This window comes from Aythya marila, assembly GCF_965140915.1.
Source record: "Aythya marila genome assembly, chromosome: 13".
Taxonomy (NCBI): domain Eukaryota; kingdom Metazoa; phylum Chordata; class Aves; order Anseriformes; family Anatidae; genus Aythya; species Aythya marila.
The window spans coordinates 15,537,775-15,559,976 of NC_139054.1; the positions used below are offsets into that span (position 1 = coordinate 15,537,775).

At 47.7% G+C, this 22,202-nt stretch overlaps 1 protein-coding gene and 1 pseudogene across 2 annotated transcripts; one reads left to right on the top strand and one right to left on the bottom strand.

Annotated features, from left to right (window-relative positions):
• Nucleotides 1-1,708: 1,708 nt before the first annotated feature.
• On the bottom strand, nt 1,709-10,872 carry LOC309883217 (uncharacterized protein; the record flags this gene model as incomplete). Its single annotated transcript, XM_082771116.1, has 10 exons — nt 1,709-2,081; nt 2,704-2,798; nt 2,947-3,112; nt 3,956-4,118; nt 5,213-5,407; nt 6,323-6,432; nt 7,113-7,217; nt 7,776-7,868; nt 8,711-10,165; nt 10,716-10,872. The coding sequence occupies 10 exons, from the start codon at nt 10,870-10,872 to the stop codon at nt 1,996-1,998; spliced, it is 2,625 nt and encodes an 874-aa protein (XP_082627242.1). The 3' UTR covers nt 1,709-1,995.
• A 3,423-nt stretch (nt 10,873-14,295) lies between these two features.
• On the top strand, nt 14,296-20,799 carry LOC309883218 (cis-aconitate decarboxylase-like; annotated as a pseudogene). Its single transcript has 7 exons — nt 14,296-14,517; nt 15,703-15,757; nt 16,689-16,884; nt 18,393-18,580; nt 18,745-18,837; nt 19,125-19,330; nt 19,881-20,799. The product of its transcript is annotated as a cis-aconitate decarboxylase-like (transcript).
• The last annotated feature ends 1,403 nt before the right edge of the window (nt 20,800-22,202 follow it).

Below are 22,202 nucleotides of genomic sequence, written 5' to 3' on the forward strand. Positions count from 1 at the left end.
GATATACTGCGAGCACAGGAACCGGGGACGACTGTCCCCGTGAAGCAGCAGGAATTTATTGCACGGACTTAGCAGCAGCTTTGCTGTGTGCCTTTTTGGGATGGGGCCAGGGAGGATGATGGTTTTTTACAACTTCCCCAGAAATCCTCAGGGTTTCGGCTCGGCTCTCCCAGCCTCCTGTTTCCTGCTCCCCTCCCAGCTGGTCCACGCTTCCTCGCCCTGGTGCCGCTGGTTTTCCAGCGTGGGTGCAGCTCCAGCTGACCCATGCCAGGAGGTGCACGGGGTGCTGGAGAGGAGCACGGGGCAGAAGGGAGGGTCCTGCCCCAGGAGACCCCTGTCCCGGGGAGAGGGGGTGACGCATGGACTGCTCACACGGCTGCCATGGGGGCAGGATACGTGCTGGTGTGTGAGGGAAGGGTACAGGGTGTGCGAGGCTTGTTTAGCCATCTCGGGGTATGTGCAGGGAGGAGGGCATGACTTCATTCTGCTTGCAGAAGCTGGCACGGGCTGGCAAGCCACAGGAGGCTGGGAATGCCCCAACAGCGAGTGCCCCCGCGCAGGGTGCCGGTGGGCTGGCAGGGTCAGAAGGCTGCAGTGTGAAGGGGAGGCTGTGTTCAGGTCCAAGGAAAGGGTGCCAAGGACTTTTAATCAGGAGTCAGGGGAGCTGCTCGAGTGAAACAACCTCTGACACCTGGAGCCAGAGCCAAAGCTGCTATTTATGGTGACTTAAACAGCGCAGGCTGCATCTTGAGGAGGGTCAGATGGACAACAACCCCTTTGCCAAAGCAAGCTGAGCACAGTCAAGACTGGAGTCAGTGTTTACATGTTTGCAGTGAAGTGTGGGAGGAATCCAGCCCTGAAAGCTCCACCGGGTTTGGCTGCTTAGGTCGTGGAGCGGCATCGGGTGAGCTGGGAGGGAGCTCGGGCACGCAGAGGGATGTGGCTCGAGGGGGAAGGCCACGAGCAGGAGAGAAAGATGCTGCAAAGCTGTGGTGAAGAAGAGCTGGAAAGGGACTTGTCCCTCGGGTGGTAAGAGGCGGTGGTGTGTCAGTGCCAAGGGAGCAATCTCCCTGCCCAGAGCAAGAGGGAGGAGAAGGAACAACTGCAGGGAACTGGCAGGGATCTGCCACTTGGACACCACCTCTGGTGCAGGGGAAAACATTACAAAAAAACTCCAAATCTGCATTGCACATCTGAGTGTTTTGAAGCCAACCTCTTGCCTTTGAGCCCTAGCTCATTGTTTCCTTAGTGGAGGTTTGTCTTTATTAAGAGAGAATTCCCCTCGTCCCTGACTCTCTCCTGGTCTTCATTCACCACGGGCCCACATCAGCCTCTGCTTTCTGCAGGGCAGCTGCTGGGCACCCTGAGACCAGCTGGGAACTCCCCTGGTCCAAGCAGGGAGTGGCTGTGAGGATGCTGGAGAAGGACAGGGGGTCAACTACTTGCTGCAAGCCCTCTGTCAGGGTTGCGCCGTCCAATATTTATTCCTTCCCCTAGGGCTTAGCCATGGAGCCTTGTGATTTTTGGAGGATGAATAGCTTGGTGGAAATCAAATGAAACTCAAAGCTTGTTTCTTACGTTCCAAAAAGAGGATTTATTTAGTGAAATGTAGCTCTTTAAAATACACAGATCTGAGTGTTGTGTGCGGAAGGTTGTATAAAAGCAGGCATGGAGTCCACAGTTCAAGGCACTTAAGAAACACGGGCACTCAGGGAATTCCTGCAATAAAGCATCAGCTCCTGGTCCTGCTGGCACTCTGTGGGCAGCTTTCCCGGCGGTTTCAGCCACTTACTGGAGATAAACAATAAATAGCCGCAAAAGGCTCCCAGGAGAGACACTGGGTGAGAAAGTGCTGCTGTTTCCCAAGGAGGTAAGTGCTTGATTAGAGAAGGTATGGCTTTCACGAGGCCAAGTGCTCCAGCAGGGCATAGGTTGCCTCATGTCTTTCTGTGAGAGCAGATGCCGTTCTTTCACACGGAAAGGTTTTCTTCAGTTTCAGACCACTCTGTTCTTCACTCTTTCAAATATCTGCATCACCTTGCCTGCTGGGATGCAGCCTTCTCTTATGATGGTGATGCCACCTTCCCGGATTAAGAATGAGAAAGTTAGGATAATCCCCAAAGAGGGAAAGAAAGGGATGGGAATTATGTTCCAACATAAAGGGACATGTTGAACCAGTAAAAACATCCAGATGCTCAGTGCCCCCAGATAATAAAGCTGTGTAACAAGACCACTGGGAATTTGGCAGAAAGCAACACCTACCTACACTGGCAGCACACTGTGCTCAAGAGTTTAGTATTCCACTAGAGAATCTCACTCAGATGACAACCCAGAGACAGCTAACAATTTGTGCTATTCCATCACTGTAGATGAACTCCTTTAACTCTACCTTCATTCTGGTGGTCTACAAGGAACATACACCCTTCCTTTCAGAAGCATCCACCCTCTCACTTGAAACATTTTGTTCTTATAAGGCAATTTTTGCTTGCACAACCTTGTTTCTCTTCACTGCTTCATTCTCTGTCAACACAGAGGTCCTCCAAGGACACCTTTTGTTTGTTCCTCTCCAGCAACATGTTTGTAAATGCCCAGACATTCAAGAACTGTTAGTCTTTGAGCACACTGTGCTGCCAGATTGATGCTATTGAAATGAATGGAAACAACCCAGGAAAATGCAACCAGGAGGGTGGTTCTAACACTCACTTTCATCAATCTTTGTGCAGTTGACCACAGTTGATGCCACCACCTCATCAGAATCTCCGTCACAGAGAACACCCTCCAGCTTATGGCCAAGACGCCTGTAGGGAGAAGAAGAAACAAAGCTGCACAGTACTTCATGTTACCTGGGGCTGAAGTTCCCCTCTACACCAGGCATCAAATCATGATGGCTGCCCACCTGATGGGTAGTTTTCAGGGCTATAGAAATGCAGTGAACAGGGTACTTACGAGATGACCATGTCGTGATGGGTGCTGTCAACCTCTCCACTAGGATTAGCAGATGTGATTGCCAAGGGTCCCGTCATGTCAATGAGGTGCACCAGGACAGTCAGGTCAGGCACTCTGATCATTATACTGTCTTGAGTTCCCACCCTGCTGTAGCCTTCTCCAACCCCTTGAAAGACAGACAGGGGATATTGGAAGAGGTTTGCTTGACACAGCATCAGAGAAAGACCTCCTGCTTTCCTTGCAAATGTCCCTGCTCCATACCCCAAATAAAATGGCAAGTCTCTTTGCACAGTTTCAGAAAAGCAGCATGCTTGATTAAAAATCCATGACAGCAGCTGTAAGATTTAGGGTCTGAGTAGTCAGAGGCAAACAGGAAAAATCTCACAACCTTCTGACTGGAGATCAGCATAGCTGTTTTCACAGATAAAGGATCTACCTGGATCACAGAGTGAAACTCTTTGTGATCAGTGCCCAGCCTCCCCATTCTCTGCCATACATTCTGCCAGTTAAGCGTGTGTAACTCCTACTGTTTCTTCAGTCTTTCATATTTCCAGTGATTCCCAGAAACCAGGTCTGTGTGTTAACCTTGCTGCTGTTTACAGCATTTTGTCTTGGTCCATATGGTAGGAAGGGAGAGGTAACAAGATACCCTAGGAACCTCTCCCCTTCCTGAACCGCTCATCTCTTTTTGATCCTCCACCCAGGGCTTGCTCATTCCTAGCTAACAGCTACGGGCTTGCACGATGTGACCCTCCCAGGCTGATGAGCCTCCCTTGCTTTGAGGCTGAGTGGGTTAAAGAGATCATCATGCTGTCTCACACTGTTTATGACTCATTCCAGCTCTTTTACACCCTCTTCTAAACATTTTGCTAAGACATGTAAGAGCTCCAAAGATGCTTTCTCAGAATAAAATGAACAGAAGCTCTCCCCCTTGTCATCCCAAAGGATTGCATGCTTGCTGTGCTGAAAACATGAAAGAAGGAGAAAAGGGATGTCATGTTCTCCTCACCTAACTTCTTCAGCCACTCTCCTTTCTTGATAATGCAGCCAATGCCACCAGGGTAAACATTTTCCATGAATTCCCAAAGCAGCGGGCTGATGGGGGGAGCAGCTGCTCGCAACTGGTCCAGGTTTGAAATAAAAATGCAGATGGGCTTCTCTTGAGGCCTGTCCTACAAAAATAAATAAATAAATAAATAAAAACGGGATGAAAGGAAGGATAAAACGAGACGAAGAGAGCAAGTCTGCATTGAGAATATCTAAACCCACTGGAGTCCTAGTCTGTGTACTTCCCAGGGACCATGAGCTCCAAGCAAGCAAGAGCTTTGGAGGATGCATCCAAATCCCCTGCTTCTCTGCTCGTTATCAGTGTCTTTAATGTCTTATACACCGGGGGCTTGATTTTCTTCTAACTTATACAGGTACAAATCAAGAGAAAACCCACCGATTCACAAGAGGATAATGGAAGGGGAGTCTAACCCCCTGAAACCAGCATCTATGTGACCGCTTCTTCAGCTCTTTGGTGCTTTGACATAAGCTTGTTATAAAGCAAGAAGTGATATGGAGGAAAAGAGCTCATAAAACAGTGTCATTTCAGTCCTCAACTGACATCATTTACAGCAGGGCCAAATGACTAAGGAACGGGGCATGTATTTACATTCTGTTTATATTCTCTCACTGACAGGGAAGGTTAGCATTGGCACCAAAGCAGGACAGAAAAGACTGCCTTTGTTACTGATGTTCACACTAAGTGCCAGCTGAGATAGTCTGTTATGCTTATTTCTCCAGGCTAGCCAGGAAATTGCCTCATGGAGAACAGACAGGGCCAGGCTGCAAAAGATGTATTTAAGGTGCAAACTTTGGGTCTGATTCCAGCACTGAATGTCTCCAAAAAAGTCTGGGCAGGTTTAGAGCTGGGATTCTGATTCAGCACTTCCTAAGACAGAGAGGACAAATATCAGCTTGGACCTACTTCTGACACGTATCAAGGCTGTTCCAGTTTGGGTTTTTGCTTTACCCCCTCAGTGAAGCACAAGTAGCTAATGCCCAGTGCTACACGCCCAGAGCAGCCAGTGCTTTTCCCCAGGTTTCTCAGCTCAGAAACTGGTCCCTGACCTTTTCTTGAGGCTCCTCCTAGACTCTTTCTGCTCAGCTCTGAGCCAGGACAACCTGAAACAAGGCGGCTTCCATTTCTACCTGAGTACATAACTCATCTATGGGATGCTAGCAGGATCCAAATAACAAGATGTCAGTCTTGTATTCACACCTTGATTCTGTAGACCTTCTCGATGGCTTGAGGGTGTCTGCAGGAGGCTGCCAAAGCATACACGGTGTCTGTCGGGACCCCACACACCGCCCCGGTGTTCAGCAAGTCAGCAATGGCCCTCAGGCCACTCGTACAGTGGGACTTGGGGCAGATGCAGGGTGGAGGACCTTCAGTGTCCTTCTTAGAGCTTTCAGCCTGGTGGTAATCAGGAGGCAATAAATCCATTAGAGTGGGAATAAGCAAACATAAAAATCTCAGGGTAAGATCTGGTCTGCCTGAACACAGTTATTTCCCAGTGCTCTATTCCCTTGATAGTCAAAGTGCAGCGGTGACACTTCCAGGCAAGCTCCACCTAAAGGAGATTACATTAATTACTTTTCAGAAGCAATTGCTTCTGTTCCAGGGATAAAAGAGTCAAAAAAGCACCTAGTTCAGGTGCAGACATTTGAACCATGATGCCTACAGTTACAGGAGATGAATCCCACCCAGCATGGTGACTACTTTCTGGAGAGGCCCTCCACAGTGACCTAAGGAAACCCTAAATCCAGAGGAACTTGAGTGAGATCAGGTTGCAAAGTGCTTTTTCATGAATCTCTGTAGTTAGGAGCAGTAATTTAATGAAAATATTCCACTGCAGGAGGAATTGGAGCTGTCAGATCAATCAACTGAGTTAGATGGAGCTCCCTTGGTCAGAGGTAGAAGGCAGCAGGAAAAGTTTAAGGTTATCAGGTGGAGAGGGGAGCTCTTGCTGTCCAGTCTGGGCAACTTCCAACTCTTTGCTCTCCTGTCCCCAAGATTATGACCATTAAAACTTCAGCCTGTCAGCAGTTCTTGGATTGGAGATGGCTAATTCCACCTGACCAAATAGATGGAAGGGCATTTTGGAATGAGGTGCGAGTTTTGTAAATGTCCCTGCCTTTTCCCCAAGTTTTCAGCACATTATTCACAGAAGGTGGCTTGTTTTCAGCTCATAGCTCCCTACAGCAATGTTGTGACAAAGATTTCAAATGGCACAAAGGAAGAGAGATGGAAATTTGAACTCCCTTAGGTGAGATTGAAGACCCTGGGATATCCCTCTGAAGTGACACCATTGCACAAAACATCTCTTACTGTGAACAGAGGGGGCCCCATCATCATGAGATCCTTCCCAAACATGCTGTTTGCCAGCGATGCTGTTGCTCCATAGAAACAGATGATGCTGAAGATGCTTAACATCACAACTGAAAATAAAACCAGAGGGTCAAAGGAAGGAAGGGTGCTGGCAAAGTTTTATTTTCTTTTGTGTCTCACATCTTCCCAGAATTGCAAACTTACCTCAGCCTTTCCTGTCATATAACATTTACAGTCCAGCACATTTGTGGGTCTAAAAATTCAAGGCATTTCCACACTGGCCTACCTGGCTTGCTTTTTTTTTTTTTTTTTTTTTTTTTTTTTTCCTGGTGGAAAAGCCTTTAAAAAGCATTTTACTCAAGCACTGTGTATAATTACAAATCAAACTCTCACTTGCTACAAAGCCAGAATTTGAACAGAAATTCACACCGGTGGCATATTTAGTGCACTCCAAGTGCTGGCTCACTGAACAACTACTAGAAAGTAGGGCTGTACAGAACCTCAGGAGGTTGTCTTGATCCAGCAGTATCAGCCATAGCTAAATGTTTATTAGGAAGCTCAAGGACCTGGGGATAGTATGAAGAAATGTTTCCTCCTGCAGCCAGAGAGCCAAAAGGCTCAGCATCTGTAGCTTGCATACACACCAGTCTTCTAGGGAAAGATGACACAATTTTTTGCTTGCTTTTTACCATACAGAGCTTGTGCAGAATATTGCTCCCCAGCCAACCACAGACCCACTCTTTCCACCCTCTGGGTGAAGGTTTGAGGACCAAGGTCAGCTACAACTCACTTTCAAATGGCAGAGGGAGGTTCTCCAACGTAAAGAGCAGAAAACAGATGGTCAAGAGCTCCATTGCAGCAGTCATGCAGAGAAGCACCACGTTGAAAGAGGAAGCTGTGGAAAGAAATATAAACAAGAGGAACCCACATCAGAGAAAGACCTGTAAAAATGTATGTGAAACCACAGAAGAGCTCATAAATCAGCTTAATTTTACATGGTCTGACTTCCATGTTCACAGAGATACGACTGTGGTTTAGTTAGTCCTTGGCTTTCAGGAGACAAGCTGCCAAGCCCTTCATCTGCCAGTACGCTGTGCTCACATGGAAAACACTTTTCGGGCGGCCAAGAAGATTGTGATTTACAGCAGCTGGGCTGGAGGGTGACTGTGGATGTATGCCAGTGGCCCAGTCCGTCTAACTCTTTCACCTTATTTGAACCATTTATTTTCTTTGAAATGTTCTTCCTTTCCCTTATGACTGCTTCTTCTAAGCCCAGCTCAGCTTCTGTTACTTATTGTGGGCAAAACATTTCAGTTCTTGCCTAATTGGAGCAACAGAGAGAGCTGAGGCTCCCTCACTTGTGCATCTCCACCACAGAGCAGCCACAGGTGAGATTAATGACCTGGCCCCAAATACCCCTCAATAACCAGTCATCCACGGTACTGAGACTTACCTAAAATCATTAAAAAAGCATTGAGCACCAAAAAGGCAATGGCACCAGCAGTGAATCCTTCACTGTTCCCCACACCAATGTTCATCAAGTGGCCTGAAACAAAACCAGCAGATTTGGATGTGAGCAAACCATAAGCGCAGTGTAACAGAAGAACGACATAGGTGCAGTTTGAATGACTACAGTTTGCATTAATTGATGGTGACTGCTATAAAAACAACCTACTGCACTGAAACATTGAAACCCATCACATCAGCAGTACAAACTACTTGAGGTATTAACTGAGGAGCTGGTGATGGCTATCTTAAAAACTGATGTTTTTACTTCCAAATTGTAAACGACATCAAAGTCTGGCTGAAAAGATTAATAGTTTCCTGACATACTTCTTAGGCAACAGCTTTAACTTTCCCCCCTGGTGCTCATTTTAATAGGACTTGGCTTGGATTTCATGTGAACATACTGCTCATGTGGAGCTGAATAGGGCTTCTTAAAGACAAACTTGTCATTCTGAGATCTCCTTCCAGGGCTACAAACAATTAAGATAAATTACTACTGGCTTCTGAAATGTAAATCCAGAATCTGGTGTCTTCTGCTACCTCAGAAGCGTCTACTGAACTGTTATTCTGAAATAACTATCCTGGGACAGTCTGAGTGCTGCCTCAAAACTGTTGAGTAAGGAAAACTTTACCTCCTTTGAAGTCAAAGACATAACTTAAACTCCTGTAGCTGTCAATGGCAGTCAATTACATGAGTACAAGCCAGGACGTTTGACCATTCTTCTTTTTTTTTTTTTTTAATATTTTTTTATGAGGAGGAATATTGTAAATCTTATTATCAGTGAATCTTCTGGGAGAAGGAACTACATTGAAGAAAGCAATCAGCAATTTCCTATAACACCCCTTCGTTTTGGAAAAAGTAAAAGCCTGACCTTGAGTTACCTGCAAACCGAAGCCAGGTCCATGCTCCCCAAAAGGCAGCATAGCAGAATGGGAGAATGCAACCAAACCTTCTGCCTCCTTGCACCTGGATCCTGCAGACATACAGTTGTATTATGGCTCCTGGGATGAGCACGGAAGGTATGGAGAGTTGCTGTCTGCTGGGGTCACTGAAAGTAGCCTGGATGGCAGAGATTGCTGCCAGGCCATTGCAGATGTAGAACAAGGCATCTGGCACCTCAGCTCTGGTGCTGCTTGGCAAGTTCTTGGACCTTGTGAAGCAGCTTTTGGCAGCCATCAGTGTGGTTTGAAGAGCTGAGCTGGACATAGCTGGGGAGCCAATTGGAATCAGAGCCTTCTCCCCGATGGAGTTGATAAGGCTGGCAAAAGTGGCATACAATGAGAGAGCAGTGCAGAGGCTGCAGGCAGCCCCGAGGAACAGGTAAGCACCTGGCACTGGGATCTGGTGGATGGAGGCGCACATGAGGATGATGAAAGAGGCACTTTGCAACATCTCCAGGGTATCTTTGTGGGTTGACATCAGAAACAGCATGCAGGCAACAGCCAAGAAGAACCACCCTCCAAACATTCCCAGCCTGCTCTCCTGAGCCGTGCCTGGCCCAAGGAGGACGGTGAGTACGAACTCTTCCCAAGACATCACCAGCCAGTAGAGGCTGTGGACACCAAACTTGGTGGTGTAGTAGACATCACCTCTCAGGTAGCTGTAGAAACTGGACAGCAGTTGGCAGCTGGAGATGATGGAAATCCATGCTGCTCCAACACAGAAGGTCTTCATGTACCCGAAGGAGTAAAAAGCAAATATAAAAGGAGAGACAGTATCACAGATGTTGCCTAGGGCCATTGGCTCGGCATACTTTGTGTTCTTTTTCTTCTCTTCCCCAATGGCCTTGGAAGAGCTCTTCTGTGCTGACCCCAGTAGCAAGACATTGAAGAGGGGATGCCCAAAGCCTGGAAGGATGTACCGTTGTGTGATGCCCTTCAGCAGGAGGGCCACCGCACCATACAGCCCACAGAGGACAATGACAAGCTCAATGACCCCTGACACTACCAGGGCCCACTGGCCAAACAGTGCAACGGCTTCAAACACCAGGGCAAGTGCGATGGCCCCGAATATGAAGGGCATGATGTAGTTCACTGTGGCTGAGCAGAAGGAGAGGATAAAGGAAATGGAAATGTAGGCCACCAGCCCTGCCACAGCACTTTGGCTGGCGGAGGTGAGGGCCGTGCTGGCAGGCAGGAGGTGGCTGGCATTCCCCAAGGGCAGCGTTGTGTTCTGCAAGGGGGGATAAGCAGCTGAGATGATGCGTGTGGCCCCATAGCTGCTCCACAGAGCCGAGAAGGTGAGAAAGGCTGCGCCTCCGAGGTGGTCGTACTTCCTGAAGGCAAGAAATCCTGCCAGGAGCTGGACAAAGCCTCCGATCAGGATGAGGTGGACACCTGGGAGACACAGCAAGACGTCAGGAAGGAAGGATGCATCTCCAGGCTCTGGGGGGCATGCCACCACAGGCCCCACAGCCTTCTTATCACCCTACGGACTCTGCCTTCCCCTCTGCTCCCACCTTAATGACAAACTCCTGTGCTGAGCCTCAGTGTGTGGCCTGTGAGGCCCTTGGTATGCTCAGCAGGATAAGCAGGTCCAGGAGCACCAGCAGTCTTCTATCGTGCCCCTGGGAGAGGGTATCAGCTCCCTAAGCCAGTTTCTTGTCCTCCAACCTGCTGCTGGTGGTGGCAGGGGCTCTGAGACCCTTGTTCCGCTGTCAGGGAATGGCACGTGAAGGGTTGGGAGCAAATTCCTGCCAGGGTTTCTGGGGAAGGAGGAGCAGCTCTCCCAGGCAGCACTGGAGAAACCCCACATTTCTCCACCTGTCCTCCACGGCTCTCTACTGGCCCAGGGGGATGACTCCTAAAAAATCCATCCTGCTGGTGCTCCTGGGGGAAGTTCACCAAGACCAGGGGCTCAGGTGTCCCCCCGAGTGTTGTCACCCACCTGCAAGGACATCCTGCGCTCCCTGTGGCCCGACGCCCGTGTGCGCCGTGGCGAAGTTCTGCAGGCAGAGGAGGAAGGCGCTGACGACGTTCGCCAGGAGGCCCAGCACGGCCGGCTCGCTGTAGAAGACAGCTGCGAAACCCGCCGTGCTCACCATGGCCCTTCCAGACAAAACAAGGGTGTCAGCGGTCACCCCCACAACCTCACCGTCTCTCCGCGCGTGTCTGCGTCTAGACCAGCGTTCCTCCGGCTCGGGCGCTCAGCCAGCGTCCAGAGCCGTGCCCCTGCTCCAAGAGGGAGAAGCTGGTGACAGGCTCAGGTGTTTCCACCGAGCCTCCCTCCTCATCACCCTGGACAAAGGCTCCATTCAAAGCAGAACTTTAGGTGCCTACTTTCCGGAGGCCTATCCAGAAAAAACACACACAACCTATTTAGGCTACAAAGATTTCTGGCAAAAACATGTTTAGGTGCCCCAAAGCGCTGCAGGTGGTGGTAATGGTTCCTGCCTCCTCTTCTCTGGGCTGCTGGAGATGGAGAGGAATGAATAGCCTAACACAAATGAACAAACATTCAGATGAAACCCACAAGGTATTTTTGAGCCAGTCCAGGACATTTCTTATCCACTGTTACAGACAAACAGGCAGGCACTGCACACACATACACAGTCTCCCTTCCAGATGGAATTTTCCAGCTCCATCCCTTTCTTGAAACCCCAGTGACTAAATAGTCTATTTTCAAACCCTTCATATTTCTACCATTAACTCGTCTATTTGTAAGCAGCCCCCACATTTCCATTCCTTTGCACTCCTGGGTACCGTGAGCTGGAGCTTGCTCTCTGGAGGTTTTTGTTAGGAAACAAAAATGAAAATAAAACAGCAATGTTCCTGCTATTTTGGTATTTTTAGAACATTTAGTGACCTAAAAGAGCTGGAAAGGGAGAAGGTGATGTATTCTGTGCTCAGACATTCCAAAAAGCCTTTTGGAAAGAAAGGAAAGCAGAGCTAATGTTGATATGGGAAGTGAAGGGGAGTGAAGAAGTAGACTCTGCACCACCCAAAGGAGGAATAGCTTTGTGAATATTAATGAACCTAAATCCCAGTGTCTACTCTTAAACACACAGTATTCCTGGGCAGATATACACTATTTTGCAGATACTGATTTGCAAAGAGGTCAGTGGCCTCTGAATTCTTCTGATCTGTTAAAAAAAAAAAAAAAAAAAAAAAAAAAGGTTCTCTCTTTTTTTATTTTAAAGGTTGCAATTTTGACAAGAAGCAATGAAGAATAAACAGTCTGCATTGACGCCTAACAGCTCTGAACTGATTCAACAAATTAAACTCGCATGAAATAATTTGGAAAGGTAATATGTCACACATCTGGGGAACAACTAGTTCATTCAATTATTTACTTGTGCTAAAGGCTGGATTTTTCAGTTCAGAAGGCTGCACCAAGCCACAGCATTGCAGGAGGAACACTCTCCTTTAACAGCAAACTCCTGTATGAATTACTGACCTGAAGGAGACCCTCATACATGATGCACCCTTAGAAACAGCTGAGCAGCACACCTGTGCAGTCTATGCTGTTGTCACTGATTTTTATGACATTCAGATGCAAACAGTTTGGATTAAATGGTTGTACTTGGAGGAGGGCCACAATATTAAGTTCCTCCAGATGTTTTGCTCTGAAGTAGCTCAGACGGTGACTTTCTAGGCATGCTGCTACAAGCCCTTGTTTTGAGTTGGTCTCTGGGGTAGGATGAGATGGGTTTTCTGGAGGAAGATGGGCTGGCTGGGTGGCTGCTCAGCTCTCAGGAGTGATTTTCTACTTGCTGACACTCACTTGGTTTGCAGTAACTGCAGGATTAACCACAGTAGAGGTTTTAGAGCCTGTGATAACTTGGTTTGGGAAAGGGTGGAGAGGAAAAGTCAATAGGGCTGTTTCCCTCTGCTTGCAGTACCTTCCTTTATAGGACACCTGAGAAGTACCCAAAAATGCCAGCATACACAGGATACAGAAGTATAAAGGGAAGGGAAGAAAGGATTTAGATCAAGACATGGAAAAGGAGGACGATGAAGGAGCTTCCCTTGGGAGGAAAGGTTTTTGGGCTGGCAAAAGCTGCAGACCTGTTCTGCACACAGCCACCCCACGCACTGGGGACACAGACATGTGCTCAGCAGCTGCAAGGCAAAGTCCATCACCTCCTCCCCTGCTTCAAGCAACATAGCAACACACCGAATAATTAGTCTCGGTGGTAACAGCACCAGGAACAGGTTGCACCAAGACCTGGAGAAACGAGGAAACATTCAGAGGTGTTTTCTGTTCTAAGTATGCCCAAGCCTTGCTCGTCCCTAGGATGAAGTCACCCATCAGTGCCATCACTGTTTTGTGCAGCTGCTGCCCCCAGCACTTTGTAAGGACCTGCTTCTCCACGTGCACTACAGCAAACGGGTAGCAAAACACCTCTGCTTCCTGCTTGGAGCAGCACAGCTAGGAGGGAGTACCCACCAAGCCTTTCCTTGGCTGTCCTCCACCAGGATTCCTGCAGTGTAGCTCAAGTGGTAGAGGTGGCGTGGGCAATGCAGGGTGATGTGGAGGCAAAGGAGAAAATGGGAAGTCCCTTTCTACCGTGTGTGGGCTCTTTGTACACATGGGGCACCAGCCAGCACAGCCACTGTCCAGGAAACCGCGAGGATGGATGGGGCACTGCCAGCCCATTTGGAGAGCTGGCTTTGCTGAACGGATGGGGCAGCCCCAGGTGATCCCTTGGGCAGCGAGGGCAAAGCCACAGCCACCCACCCTCCTCCGTCTCCTCTCCTTTTCCCACTTTCCCCGGATGTGCTCCAGCCTGGGGTTTGCAGAAGTGGCTGCCGAGGTCCTCCCTCAGCCCTGTCTCTTCTGCCCTCAGCATGGCCTCCGAGCCTTTCCCACGTGGCTGCAGCCTCTGAGCACCTTGTCCTCTGCATGCTGCCTTGCCCACAGTAATTCCCCTTTTCTGCCCCCAGAAAAAGCCATTCCCCTCCAAGTCCCCTTCCCAACCTTGTCACTATAGCTGGGCTTTGCAGTCATCACTGCGGGCAACCACATAGCACCAACATCCACTGCCCGTGCTTGTTAACCTTGGCTAATATTAATGGGAATACACTGTTGCATGGACATTATCCCCAGGGGAGGCTGGAGCAAGGCTTAGCATGCCATTGGATATATATATAAAAATACCACAACATTAAATTTTCAGACACTTATTCCCCAGTGGCTCTTAGCGATTGGTTTTCCACTCTACCTTATTAGTGATAACCAGTGTTTACATAGCTCTGAGAAAACACTGTGTCTCTCAAGATAAGCATGTTAAAAGAATGGAACGCAATGCCTTTTGGACAAGCACACAGCAAGATTAAAAGTGCACAACACCACTACACAGCTGGAATAAATATCACAGCCCTGCCTCTCATCTGGTGAAAATAGCACAAAGTTGCCTGGGACGCATTGCTACGTTCACAGTGACCATGGGTCTGGCTAGTATTTAGTAAAACAATTCAAGCTGGCTTTCAATGCAAGCTGATATTCTGTACAGAATATGCCAGAGATGCACTACTGGACAAAGCAAGAAGCCATGGCATTTCCCCAGAGTCCAAAGATCCATTTGGGGACAGAAGGTCCCGACGTCTCCTGGAAGCTCCAGCCCAGATTTCATGTCTGCACTAACATCTCCGTGAACCAGCAGCACATGGCAGGCAACATCACAGAGCTGGCTATTTACAAGAAGGAGAATTATGAAAATATTCAGCCAAATGCTAAAACAGTGAATGTACTAAAAAAAAAAAAAAAAAAAAAAAAAAAAAAAGCATCAAAGAGAAACACCAATGCCATGCTTCTCCCTTTGTAGCTTGGATTACCTGGTTTGGTGACACTTCAGCTCAATGGGAGGATGCTCTTGTCCCTCTCATTTCCTGGTAAGTACCAGTTTTATAGTCCTCCTCTGGAGGAGGAGCCTGCAGCCAGTTGCTTCACACATTGGCACCTGTGGCATTTTGGAGACAGGAGTTTCCTTGAACTTTGTCAGTTATTGTCCTAAATCTTTTTTTTTTTTTTTTTTCCCTTTTTTATTTCCTGAAACCAGAGGGGTTTCCCTTCTGCTCAGCACAGAAAAACCACCCCTCCTCATCTATTCCCCCCACCCTCTCGGTCCCCAGAGGCTGATGTCATCACACTTGAAATTCAGTTGCAAAAAAAAAAAAAACAAAAAGCAAATTGCCTTTCAGAAGCATATATAAACCCTGACAGCAAGGCACCTTTCAGACAGACACCTCTCCCATCCCTCGAATAGAGCAGTGCAGAGCTGGGCATTAAGCAGTGGGAGCAGCCAGCAGAATGGTCTACTTAACTTTGCAGGTAAATACTATCTCGTGTACAAAACCTATCCATCTCTCGTCTTTCCTTTCTCACTTTAAGGAGGTCGTGTCACTTTCCGGGTGGTTCCTCTAAGCGGTCAAAACTGTCGTGACATTAAACGGGAACCTGCCCCGACATCAACAAAACCGGATGGTTTTCGCAGACACTTTAATGACAGTTACTAACCCCTTTCTTCCACGCCTGGTCCTTTTACGCATCCCAAGGGTGTTTCACCCCATGCCGCGGGGGGGTTGTTGTTGTTGGGATGTGCTGCGTGGGTCTTCCTCCTCCTGTCCACCTGGAGCTGGTCTGTCTCACGGCTGTAGGAAGATTTCATGGTAGATCTGAGAAGTCTGTGCTGCCCCTTCCACTGCACTGTTTTATTTCCCTGGCTGTTCTTGGCACCCCTGCTGGACCGAGCTTTGGAAAATTTTTATTTTTTTTTCTCCTTTAAATATGTAGGCTCTGAAAGTCAGCTTTATCCGCTCGTTTGATCTGTGAGTGTCTTCCAATGCCATGTTAGAGGCACAACCAGTAAAACAGCTCTGAAAAAGTTCAAGCAGCTTAGGTGACAAATGGTCTTTCTCTGTCTTTGCTCTAGAAATCCCAGAAGATCTTGGCAAGCTCCCGGCAAGTGCATAAAACTGCTGCTCACGGTTTGTATCTCTGCAGAACAGCATTCCCTATCCTTTTTTGTTTTTCTTTTCAAGAGCATCTCAAAATAATTGTGTCATTACTTATTTTTTTCTTTTTTTTTTTTTTTTTTTTAAGTAGCTGGGTTAAGCATACTGAGCTAGACTTCTCAAATTCTTGGAAGTTGTGCTTAGGGGTCTTGTTACGATAATTACTGCCCTGGGTGGAAAAAGTGGTAAAAATGTTGCTTACTAGCCCCGTGCTAAAACCGTCTTTAACTGATTGAGAACCAGACTTTCCAAATTCTTACACTTTGACCATAAATTGCAGATATTTGAATTGTAGCTCTCATTGCTTAGATTCTTAACTCTTCTCTCCTTACTTTCTCACATCTAATCTTGCTATTTACATTGCTTGAAGTGTTTCACTGATAACTCTCTGTGTCTCACAGCTGCACAACCTCAGCTTCCCACTTCAGACAAATCAAGCACAACTGTGCAGTGCACCCACTTGGTCTGTTATAAATTGTGTCTATTAACTCCTTTTTAAATGTGTTCTTAATGCAGTAAGAGCAATTTGTGGTTTTTAATGAACACTTGGAACAACAGAAATAATAATAATCCATGCAAATCCAATTGCTCTTAAACAGGTTTATTAGACTGTTGTTTTTTTTTGTTGTTGTTGTTTGTTTGTTTGTTTTTTTAATAAAATTCTGCAGCACAGCTGTCATAGCAGGATAAAAACACGGCTGTCATCAAGCGTCTGTAATTGAAGGGTTAAAAAAATATTGCTGATTACTGAAGTGACAAAGAGTAATTGATGATGGGAAGGAAGCAATGAACATTTTATGGGTGCAGTGTGATTCAGGCAGATTTTCCTACAGCCTCTCCAACCTAGTTGGACCTCACATTCCCCCTACTTGAGGGCGTTGGTGCTTCCATTTGCGGTCTACAGGAGATGCTCTCCACGTACACAGGGAGGGCACCGATTTTGGCAGCAGAAGGGTTTCCAAACTGCTGAGTGGTACAGATTCCTATAGCGATCCATTTCGCAGAGCCGCTGCAAGGGGTGGATTTTATTTCTGTGAGTCACAGCAATGATGACATTCTCAGCTGTGTTTACAAGTGGATTTCAGACTCCTAGGCTCTAGGTGAGTCCAAACAGATTTTCAAGCAAACTGTGAGTCAGTGGGCATGACATTTACGAATGAATGCATCCTAGTGAAATTAGGGAACGGTCATTTTGTTTGATTGGGATATTTTCTGTTTAAAAAAATATAGTGTCATAAGTGCCTGTTGATTTTGATGAGGTTTCCTCTAAGATGTTGGAAGAAAGTATTTTTATTTTCTTGTTTCATTCATCTTTACTTTTTTGTGTGATTGCTTTCGTTTGGGCATTAGTGCTGTCTCTTGTTTGTATGCATGTGTATGTCTACCCCACCACCATACACATACACATACATGGGAAATCATGCAAATACTAGATATATTGAATTTTCTGGTTTTTCTCATCTCATGTGAGCTCTCAAAATGATATTATAAACTATAGTGGATCCTAATGACTATAATTCTATGAATTATAAATTCATCAAAACAAAAGCGATTTGTCACTGAAATATAAATTGTCCCAAATTGGATATTTTCCATGGAATTTAAACACCTCCAAAGATTTGGAAATCATGACTTCCAAATACAAAAGTGCCAATAGTCTGTGTTATCTGCCCAGCTCTACCTTACATAAATACAAACACTGACTTTTCCTTGGGAAGCGTGACGTGTTGCTTCTTGTCTACTAAAAAGGTGTTTTCAGAGACAGGAAAAAAACTTCCCTTCAGACACCAAGCTCAGGTGATCTTCTGGTCTATTCCCCTTCTGAAGCACAGGCTGAAGCCTCTGATGTGCTGAGCTGAATGGTGTAAGAACACACAAAGGCCTTTTTGCTTTTAATCACTAGTATCTTTCTGAGTGCATAGGGCTTAAGAGCTTTACTGCCTGAGCCCAGACACCTCACAGGGATAAATTTAGAGATAACTTACAGATAAATCCAGGCTTTGGGTCTAATGCTGCTTGCTAAAAGCAATGGAAGCTATAGAATGTAATTGGGGTTAAGCTTAGTTTGAGTTTTGGTTGATACACTCCCAACAGGGCTCCACTGGTAATGAGGCAGGGTACTTGCTCTGCTCCTTCTCCAGATATGGGGACATAGTTTGCGTTGACATCCCCAAAAAATGGTTTCTTGAAACCCAAGAGGGGGGACGTAGCTGAGCCCTGCTTCTCTTGAACCCCCTTGAAACCACTAGAGGAGTGACCCAGAGCAGTCGTTACAGCACATGAAGGCTGTAGGAGCCAGGATGCACCCTGGACCTTTGGAAACCCATGGAGAAGGACAGAAGTCACACTGATCTGCTTGACTTGAGCTCCCTGTGCTGCTGATGAGGGAGGAGATGCCAATCCCCTCCCCAGCAGCACCTCTCCGCTGTCTGTGAATCACAACCCATCAGCTCCCTAGGGCTGTATGAGGCTCTGTGACCCAAGGGACATGCTTCCTGTGGTCTCCAGTTGTCTTCTCCCTTCAGTAAACCCAGTGGGGACAGAGGGTGAAGGGCTGTGAGCTGTCAGCCCACTTCTCACCCACTCCCCCTCTCTCTTGGTTCTGCAGTGGTGGCCAGGAGTGCTCCCGAGGAGACCGTGACCAGCAGCTTTGCCTCCTTCATCCACGCAGTTCGGCCCGAGCACTTGACCAAGACTGTCCGTTACAGAAGCAAGAGGATGATCCTCGACAGCATTGGGGTCGGCCTCATGGGCAGCACAACGCCCGTGTTCGATATTGCTCTGCAGTACTGCCGGGTAGGAACAGTCCTATTCCCTTGGGTGTTTGTGGTCCCTACGGTGACCCCATCACCACAAGCAAGGCTTTATTTCATGGATGATGTAGGACTTTTTCCTTGCAGTGGGGCATCATACAATCACTCCTTCACTCAGGGTCCTCTCCTGAATCTCCCTTTTTGCAGGAGCTGTACTCTTCAGTTGCCGTGAGCTCCGTCTATGGCAGGCCAGGCATGAAGCTCTCCCCGACGCTGGCCGCGTTCACCAACGGTGTTGCGGTAAGGCAGGCTCTTCCAGGAGAAGCTCTGCTTTGTGGTGCCTTTAAAACACTAATTAGTATTGCAGGAAACAGTCTGGTGCCTGAGAGGGGCTATGGGGGCCAAGAAGTCTTGGGTTGCTCTGCAGTCTTGCACACTGCTTTTAGAGGGGACCAACCAAGCACCGTGGGGACCTCTGGATGACTGGGTGGATGTTGTTACAGATGTAACCTCAGCACTAGTAGCAAGGACCCCATTGGCTCCTAGCCCCCTACACCAGAAAACCCTTATCTCCATTTCCCTGGCAGACTCACTCCATGGACTTTGATGACACCTGGCACCCTGCTACTCACCCATCTGGGGCTGTCCTGCCGGCTCTCCTGGCTGCTTCCCAGATGCTACCTCCGAGCACCAAACCCAATGGGCTGGATTTCCTCCTGGCATTTAACGTGGGTCTGGAAGTGCAAGGGAGGCTCATGCATTTCTCCACTGAGGCTCACAACATTCCCAAAAGGTAAATCTCCTTTTTTATTATTATTATTTTTTTTATCTTTTTTTTTTTTTTTTTTTTTTTTTCCCTAGTAGGCTGGTGTGAGTGACCAGGGCTAGAGGATGCTACAGCAATTTCAGTTAGAAAAACAAGCATAAGCGTACAACTTATCCCCTCTTGGTAGCTCGCACAGCTCTGCAGGCTCAGGGCCACGGTGCCAAACCCTCATCATCATGACTGAGACTCCATTGTGGTCCAAGAGACATCAACCAGGATCTGTTGCCCTAAGGCATGGTACATGAGGCCACCTTCTTTGTCCGGAAGGGTGAAAGACAGGGTGAAAGTTCAGCTGTACAGACACAAGCCATGCCACCTACTCTTAGAGAAAATTAAAAAGAGTTTTCCAAAGATGCTGGCCTCACTACGTGGTCTCCAATGAAGTTTCAAACAGATGTTTGGTTTGGCTAAATGGCTAAATGTTGAGTCAGGTGAATCCCATCCACAACAGAGCCATGAGGGATTCCTGCTGGCCGACGTGGCTGTTTCACGCTCATACCTGCACTTTCCCCCTCAGGTTCCACCCTCCTTCAGTGGTCGGTACCATGGGCAGTGCTGCAGCCACGGCAAAGCTGCTCTCCCTCAGCATGACGCAGTGTGCCCATGCCTTGGGCATCGCCGCCTCGCTCGCAGGGGCGCCCATGGCCAACGCCGCCACCCAGGCCAAGCCGCTGCACATCGGGAATGCCACCCGCCTGGGCTTTGAAGCAGCACTGCTGGCTGCCCGAGGGATGGAGGCGAACCCTGTCATTCTGGATGACATCCCTGGGTGCTCTGGGTTCAGCGCTTTCTATAGCGTCTACCATCCCAAGCCACTGTCCACACCGGGTGACCATCACGAGTTCCTCTTGGAGAAGCAGGATATTGCTTTCAAGCGCTTCCCGGCCCACCTGGGGATGCACTGGGTGGTGGATGCTGCCTTGTCTGTCCGGAACCTCTTCATCAACTACGCAGGGTCCTTCTCTCCCTCTTTGATCCGCACCATTGTGCTGAAGATCCCAGTGTCCAAGTACATCAACCGGCCTTTCCCCAGCTCCGAGCACCAGGCCAGGCACTCCTTCCAGTTCAATGCCTGCACAGCCCTGCTGGATGGCGAAGTGGGCCTCAGCTCCTTCACGGAGAGCAGCATCCACCGGCAGGAGCTGAGGGAGCTGCTGGACAAAGTGGTGGTGGAGCACCCTGAAGATAACGTGGCCAACTTTGACAAGATGTATGGAGAGGTGGCACTGCTCCTGCACAGCGGGGATGTCCTCACAGGCAAATGTGACACTTTCTATGGGCACTGGAGGAAGCCTCTGAGCAGAGAGTCACTCCTGAAGAAGTTTCGATCTAATGCCTCTCACGTTTTTCCCGAAGAAAAAGTAGAAACCATCATCACTATGGTGGACAACCTGGAGAGTATGTCAGATAGCTCCCAGCTGGCCTGCAGCCTGTGAAGGAACAGCGAATGGGTTCCTGAAAAGGGACTTATTCCAGTGAAACTCTGATTCCTTTCTTCATTGGTGCTTTACTATTCATTTCCAATGGCAGGAAACTTCCTACCCCTTGAAGTCAAAGTAGACGCTTTAGTATCAAAGGAGCCCATGAGGCAGGAGGTGTGTCTGTGTGAGCACTTAGTACACAGATTCAGTTTTGACTTAGGTTGGTTCTCGGTAGCTGAAAGGCCACTACAAATAGCAAAAAATCCCATGGGAATCTATGTGAATCCTGGGGTATTATCTGGAAACTGATCTCCCACGAGGGATAGTCTAGATATTTTAAAGCTGAGCTCAAAGTTATTTTTGTATGGAATGCCTAATTGTTGAGTCTGGGAAGAGGACATCCAACTGCAAAATGTGTGCTTTTCTTAATGCTCCTCCTGGCACTTTTTGGATCATGGTTAGGTAGTCTTTCTGGCCAGATGAAAAATCTATCAGAGTTACTGTAAGCAGCCCTGCCTGCAAAGCTCTCAGGCACAGAAGGAATTCTTTTTTTTTTTTTTTTTTTTTTAACTACTTTTTCAGCAAAAGCCTTCCATTTCTGCAGCATTTGGGAAGTGGTTGTCAATTCTCTCTGTGCAAGGGATCATTCAATGACCCTTAAAACCTGTCTGTCTTTTCTGAATGAAAAGCAGTTGGTAGGTGAGGAATTGTACAGCAGTCCTACATCTATATCCCACACCTCTTGCAAGGTGATCCTAGGGCTGTGTCGCACCATCCCTCCTGGCTTTGGGCAGGTCACCCCGCACCTATTTAGAGCTAGCTTGCCGGAGGTCACCTCTGTGGTCAGCAAAGAGATGGGTACCTCTGGACGGTTGGCACAAGCACGCTGTAACTCATGTTGGGAAATTCCTGGTTCTCTCCCCTGAGAGGAGAGAAAGCATAAAGAGACTGCATCTCTAAATCATCTTTCTGGCTGGGACAAAATCTGTACTTGTGCTCCTGAGCAACCACTCACTGAAAGGCTTTCTTACCCTGCGTCCTTTCTGAATAGCAAGAAGGAGAACTATGCAATATTCCTCTGTGCATTAAATACTGTGACTGCTTATCCAAAGGACCTGTTTCCAGTGTGATAATGATGTGGGTACAGAACCTGTTGGAGAATTCAGGGCTGCTTTCTGCTGGGAGATGGGTCTAGACAGGCAAGGAATGTGGGCTGGTTCCTTTTTAGCTTGCTGGTAGTGGGCTCTGCAAAGAATTTCCCAGTCAGAGCAAAAATGTTTGCCCACCTGTTGTAATCCACTCGCTCCTACTGTCTACGCATAGTCACACTGAGTCTTTCTAAATAAAGAACTGAAGTAAATCCATTTTCTGCATAAAGATTTAATTCTACATCATGTAGGTTTCCAGTTTTAATCCAA